The 6630-nt window shown below is 37.9% G+C and overlaps 1 protein-coding gene across 1 annotated transcript; it reads right to left on the bottom strand.

Moving 5' to 3' along the window:
- Window positions 1-476: 476 nt before the first annotated feature.
- On the bottom strand, window positions 477-6300 carry LOC139195134 (ATPase 11, plasma membrane-type-like). Its single transcript, XM_070820322.1, has 20 exons — window positions 6248-6300; window positions 6023-6142; window positions 5791-5889; window positions 5572-5709; window positions 5334-5468; window positions 5074-5253; window positions 4461-4664; window positions 4223-4359; window positions 4055-4139; window positions 3563-3685; window positions 3360-3464; window positions 2969-3278; window positions 2651-2889; window positions 2504-2536; window positions 2328-2409; window positions 2017-2177; window positions 1675-1887; window positions 1320-1502; window positions 1037-1215; window positions 477-768 (listed from the first exon to the last, which is right to left on the bottom strand). Exons 1-20 carry the CDS (start codon window positions 6287-6289, stop codon window positions 675-677), a joined length of 2862 nt encoding a protein of 953 aa, XP_070676423.1. The 5' UTR covers window positions 6290-6300; the 3' UTR covers window positions 477-674.
- Between the last annotated feature and the right edge of the window lie 330 nt (window positions 6301-6630).

Here is a 6630-nt window from a genome sequence, read left to right as displayed (position 1 = left end):
TACTGACGCTCCGGTTCGAAGATGTGACCACGGGACAGAGGTTCAGGGCCGAAGGGGTAGAGGAAGACCTAGGATAACTTTGGAAGAGACCCTAAGAAAAGACTTAGAGTACTTGAATCTAACGGAGGACATGACACAAAACCGAGCGCAATGGCGTTCTAGGATTCATATAGCCGACCCCACTTAGTGGGAAAAGGTTTTGTTGTTGTTGTTGTATGGAATTTCGAAGAGAAACCGCATAAATTATTAATGTAAATTGTTTGTCATTTGTTAAATTTATATATATATATATATATGTATATATTTACTCAATAATTTTTCCATATTCAACTCCCTCATGCACACTATAATCAATTTTATGAGTTTTTCTATTTGTTTCACATTTACTGACTACATATATTAAAGAGGCGGTTAACAATACAGTCAGTACATACATACAAGTGTTTCCGGAAACCAAGAGTATGGAATTGAGCTGATTTAAGAGCCATGACTTAAAAACTTTTATTGATGTATGTTCTTTTCATGTAAGAGCTTTCTGTCCATCAAATCCATACAACACAAGTAAAAAGATAATTAAGAATACAGGAAAGGAAACAAAACAAAAGGGGACAAAATATCAAGGTAGTAACAGTTTGAAGGAAAATAGGGTAGCCAGAATTACACTAGAAAATGACTTAGATAGTGTAATTTGGGTTCGTTTCGATGTCTAAACCCCTTAGCTTTGCAAAGGACTCGACCTTTCCTTTCAGAGTGTGAAGCTCCCTTAGTCTGCATTGATAGGAAACACCAAAAATTAAAGTTAGGCAACACACAACACTGCCAAAACACATCGTAAAGAATTATTTCAGAAATGCTCTCTTGCCAAACAATCTTATGTTGTCAAATTGAGAATCTGGATCGCTAATATTATATTGTACATAATCACGGTCTGTAAGTATATGACTGGCAAGAGAATAGTACTTATGTTATCGTTTTCTACGGAAACTTGAATACAATTGCTTTGTGATCAATGTCCAACTTAAGAAAGAAAACCAACCTTGCAATCTCTGCACGTCTCCTGGCTTCTTCAGCCATGATGCTAACATCCCTGAATGTGTGCCTCTCAGGAATGTTCTTTGCCTCCATAGATGGGAGGCCATGGACCGTCCGCTGTTCTGCCGCCCATGCAGCCTCACGGAACTCTTTACCGAAGTCCTTTTGGGTGTTGAAAGCCGTCTACAAAATTATACACATGTACATTGCAATGCTGTTAGAATGTGTAATAAAAAATGTTTTGAAGTTCAAAATTGTTAAGAGAAGGAAGGTTCATATTCACTCACTCTTTTGTTCAATACCAAACTCCAAGCCCTCCCGCTGAGTGCATATCGAACGAAAATCTTGACAGGATCAAGTAGCATGTAGATTAGAATGTTGTATATCCATACGACACCACACCATTTCCAGCCGATTGCTTGAATTCTAGCAATTTCCCATGTTACTAAAGCAGATATTAATGTAGCAATCTGCAAGGATGCAAAATTTTTAATTGTCAAATATGAATTACATGTTAGTTTAATTAAAGACTAAAGTTTCTGAGCATAACTAAGTATATAAACGTCTTCCTATGTGTTGATTTTGATGAATATGACAACAAAATTGAATGCTATTTGATTGAAACAGCATGAAACCACTTACCAGTTGAGCAATTACGAAAGCACTAAGCAGAAGCAGACCAGGTACTTCCAGGAATGACCATCCTCGGGAGCGAGTGACAAAAATTAGAGCCTGGCTGATGGTGCTAACTTGAAGGTACAGAGCAGATGATAGCTTGGCATTCATTCCCGGATTGAGGGTCCCGTTGGTATAATAGAGATTCTCATTGAAGATATCTTCTACACCGAATTTTTTCTGCGAGAGAGAACGAGAGAAGGTGAAAACTTGATCATTGTAATCAAGTACAAAATGTGAGAACAATTTCATCTATGCCAAAAGAAGAACAGAACGAAGTAACACATAATTAAGATAAGAAACAATTACCGGAAAAAATTTAGTATCGTAAATGATCGAGAAGAATATAACTGTGGTAACGGCAAGATAACTGCCTAACACAATCCCGGTTGCAAAGATTTCACTCAGCTTCCAACTGTCAGGAACTGGAGATGGCTTAACCCTGTCCTTGGATATCGTCATAATAGTACCTGGTAAATGGCTCAAATTTCAGAAATATTTTCGGAAACAAGAAGGAAAATAAATGAAAAATGAGTAGGAAACTGAGAATTCACACTCAAGAAACCATATTACAGACTAGCGCAACACATGGTAGAACGTAAAAGGTTAGTAATGCTTACCATCATTAAGAATGGCAATGATTAGGACCATAAAAGGAGGGAAATCAAATTTCCAGAATACCGCAAGCAACAAGAAACCGAGCTGTAAAACAAACCCAGTAAGAAATGAGAACCCACATTACAGCATCCTTAGATGTCAAGTAATCTATTTATCAAAGAGATTGAGGGCTACTTACCACAATACGTATTGTTATAGATACTGCGTATATCTGAAAAAGGAAAACAAAACCAACACAGTTACGGAAAACAACCCCCAAAATTTAGCAGCAGGCGCACTTACAGGTTCAGTTCCAAAAGGAATTAAGAGGAGAGGATCGCCTTACTGTGTAATTCTTCATTCTTTGAAAGATCGCACGGCTTGTCAAAACAGCACTGATAATCACACTCAAACCAGGTTCTGTCAGTACTATATCAGATGCACCACGGGCTGCATCTGTGGCATCGGCGACAGCAATTCCTATGTCTGCTTTCTTCAATGCTGGTGCATCATTGACTCCATCACCTGTCATTCCGACTATGTGCTTCTTACCTTGTAATCGCTGAACGATCTCATATTTATGTTCTGCAATGAAGAATCAAATCAGACAGAAGCAGTGCAAAATTGACTAGCAAAAGTTGCAAGCTGTAACAAACAGGATTACCAGGAAATACACCAGCAAAACCATCAGCATTCTCAATGAGTTCATCAATTACTAGAGTTCCATCTATGCTATTCTTATTTTCACCAAGCAACGCCGATGATGGATACATGTTTGTGCCCATCCCAAGTCGTCTCCCAGTTTCTTTTCCAATTGCCAGTTGATCACCCGTGATCATTTTAACACTCACACCCAAATCTAGAGCTCTTCTAATAGTTTCAGCGCTGTCATGACGTGGTGGATCAAATAGGGGGAGAAGACCGACAAACTCCCAAGGTCCACCGGGACTGTCTTTCGTACCAGCAGGAACTTCCTGTAAATTATATCTCTTGTGAGCCATAATGCTTCAGAAAAGCATACATCTAGGAGTTGTTGTTAAAATCTCGTTAATTACCTGCCGTGCAACAGCAAGGGATCGAAGTCCACGCTCTGCGAATTTTTCAATTACTGTATGTACCCTTTTTTCAATTTCTGATTTGTTGCTTGCCAAATTGAGTATCTACAAATTTCACAGAAAAAAAAATGTTTTTGAAACTCAGGCCATTTTTAAATGTGAAGGACTACGAAACTTAGATTTAAAATTGTTAGATTAAGTACCTGCTCTGGTGCACCTTTGCTCACTCTGTGCATGTTACCGGTTGTGTCTATGTATGTAAGTGCTGTCCTCTTATCAGTTGGATTGAATGGAAGGAAGTGAACTTCTGTAATCCCCGCGCGAGCCTTACAAATGGATAAAAGAGAAACTCAGCTCATGGAAGCTTTAGTTAACAAAACAAATTAATGCATATGCAATGTTTGAAAACTGTAGAGAACAAAAATGTCCAATTTCTCGAAAAATTTCAAATTTAACAGCTTTCCAAATTAGGCGATGTGCTATATCTATTTTTACACAGAAACATCATTCTTTTCCTGGGGTAATATGATACTGTAATTATGCACTTCTTATGTACAACATTAGCACTGATATTGGAATTGTGTGGTATACTAAATTGAAATTTGAAAAGCTTAATCAGGTCCTATTTTTCTCGAAAAGTTTCAATTTAGGACCCCAACAGCTGCATAAATGTTTTATCTCATATAGTCTACTACCTCCTTAGGATCAGCTAGCATGGCAACAATTGCTGCATCAATAGCATCTTGATTTTCCAATCTTGAAGCCCTGCAAATGGAGGTGCTCATCAAATCAATGTCAGTATAATCGAGTACTAGGGTTCAGATTTTCTCTGTAACCAAGAAGTTGCTTTTTAACCTTACGACAGGATCAAGATTATCACCTCTATCAAATTCTTGTCCACTGTTAGTTTGTTGAGAGTTAAAGTTCCAGTTTTATCACTGCAGAGCACATCCATCCCAGCCATTTCTTCAATAGCTGTCATTCTCTTGGTAATTGCACCCTGAAATGAACTCAAACAAGTTAATTTGATTTCCAAACTGAAGAGAGAGATGGCCTAATTCAGTACAGTCTGTACAGAAAATTTCATGGTTTTAGTTGAACCTGCTGAGCCAACCGATGAGAACCAATGGCCATGGTGACAGACAGAACTGTTGGCATAGCAATTGGGATGCCACCGATAAGTAGAACAAGAAGGTTGTCTACCGAAGGACGATAACCTCTTTTTTGACAAATGAAGACAATGAGCTCAATCACAAGTCCAGTGGCTATTGAACAAATGCAAAAGTTTCCAATAGATGTTAAGACCTGAAACAATCAGTCCAAATGGTACTTTAGAGATGTGCAACGAGTAAAAAGTTCTTGTGCTCAAGACAAAACACTCTAGCATAGGTAGATTTCACTGTCTCTTACATTCAAGCAACAAATTCATAGTTTTAATGCTGCTCAGTTTTATGTTCATGAGTGTCTCATCTCATACGAAACATGTCTATTGGCTTGACATTTTAGCAACATGAACGTGAACTCACTCTATTAACGTGAAAAGGGCCATAAAACATATTGGTAGTGCTATCCACACACCCATTTTTACTTCTCACACACCCCTCTCAATTTTCGGCCGTCGGATTGAATGACTTGAAAATCAATACCGAAAAATTGACGAAGGTGTGTGGGACGTAAATATTGGTGTGTGCATAGCACTATCCAAAAATACTACCTGCTGAAAGTGCCCAACATGAGTTGTGTTTTCAACAAGATGGGCAGCTTTTCCGAAGAAGGCATGTACTCCAGTTGCAATGACAACCGCTTCAAGTTCACCTTGTTTACATGTTGAACCAGAGTATACACCATCACCGGCATTCTTAGTTACTGGAAGTGACTCTCCTGTAAGAGCGGACTGAAAACAAGGAAACCGGTTAACAGAAAGTCCGAAATTGTCTGGAAATGATTTATTACACAGCAATATGACTTAGCTACCTGATCAATTTTTAAAGCATCTCCTTCGAGCAAACGAGCATCAGCAGGAATAATATCACCCAATTTGATACTGATAATGTCTCCAGGAACCAGCACAGAAGCATCTTCCTCACTCCATTTTCCATCTCGTAAAACCTGTTCAGATTTTGTTAACTATCAACATGATAGAAAGCAACATAACAAATGAAACGTTCAGCGCAGAAAGAAAATGTAACTGGTATATAAAAATGAGGGTAACCTTCGCCTTTGGAGCCAGTCTTGCCATAAGGGCTTGAGCTGCATTACCAGCATTGTTTTCCTCTATAAAACTTATAGTTGAATTAACTATGAGTAATATAATGATACCCACGAAATCGTGATAATCCATACCCAGTCCCTGAAAGAATAAAGTTTACAAAAATCAGTTCAGAAATCTAGTCTCCAGTCTCAATGGTAAAATGAACTACTAGGAACTTACGCCTCCGTGCGCAAGACATATGGACATTAACGCAGCTGCTTCCATAACCCAAGACAAAGGGTTCCACATAAATCCCAGAAATTTGAGTAGTTTGCTCTCCTGCAATTTGAAAGACAGAGTTACAATGCAAGAAGGTGAAAGCTTACTAAAATAAATTCTTCTTAAGAAACTATCTATAGAAAATTAATTACAATACAAGAAAAAGCACAAGCCTAAACAAATTATTTGAAACCTTTTTCTCTTCAAGTTTGTTGTAGCCAAACATCTCCAACCGCTTTTGTACCTCGTCAGTACTGAGACCCTCAGCTGTACATTTCAAATTTTCGAAGACTTCCTCAACGGGTATGTTCTCCTGCCAGAATATTAAAGATTTATAAAACTGCCAAAATACTCAAAACCCTCTAATATAACAGGTAAAATCCTCTTGCAGACAAGTAAATAGATCAAGAACGTGTACCAGATCAACAGCTTCCTTCAAAATAGTCTCAAGGGCATCCATCGCAGCTCGATTGTCTTGTCCCCCACCGGGAACGCAAAGATAGACAATCTGTGGATTCAGAAGTTTGTCATAAGAATAAAGTTTAAGGATGCAAAAAGCATTTAACAAATAAAACAAACATCTGATACAAGTTTTTATTCCTCAAATCATCTTATAATTCCTGCTTTGTGGTTTGGAAATATGAAAATCCAGCTTATTTGAGCGGATTTTCTTGTTTATTGAGTTTCTAAGTATCAGAAACAGTAATATATATCTAAACAAATAAACGGAAAATTTCAAATTTCAATGATTAGCAACTAATCCCAGTAGTTTTTGCCTCATCAAATCATCAAGACTCTCAT

This window comes from Malus domestica, chromosome 04 (assembly GCF_042453785.1).
Source record: "Malus domestica chromosome 04, GDT2T_hap1".
In the NCBI taxonomy this organism is placed as follows: domain Eukaryota; kingdom Viridiplantae; phylum Streptophyta; class Magnoliopsida; order Rosales; family Rosaceae; genus Malus; species Malus domestica.
This window is presented reverse-complemented; position numbering and strand designations above follow the sequence as displayed.

Excerpts from the sequence above, each read along its gene's own strand:
- LOC139195134 (XM_070820322.1), bottom strand. The coding sequence starts at position 6,289 with ATGGATGCCCTTGAGACTATTTTGAAGGAAGCTGTTGATCTG. Across the intron at positions 6,143-6,247 it reads TGAAGGAAGCTGTTGATCTG|GAGAACATACCCGTTGAGGA; the intron begins GTACACGTTCTT and ends ATATTCTGGCAG. Across the intron at positions 2,537-2,650 it reads AAAGAATGAAGAATTACACA|ATATACGCAGTATCTATAAC; the intron begins GTAAGGCGATCC and ends TTCCTTTTTCAG.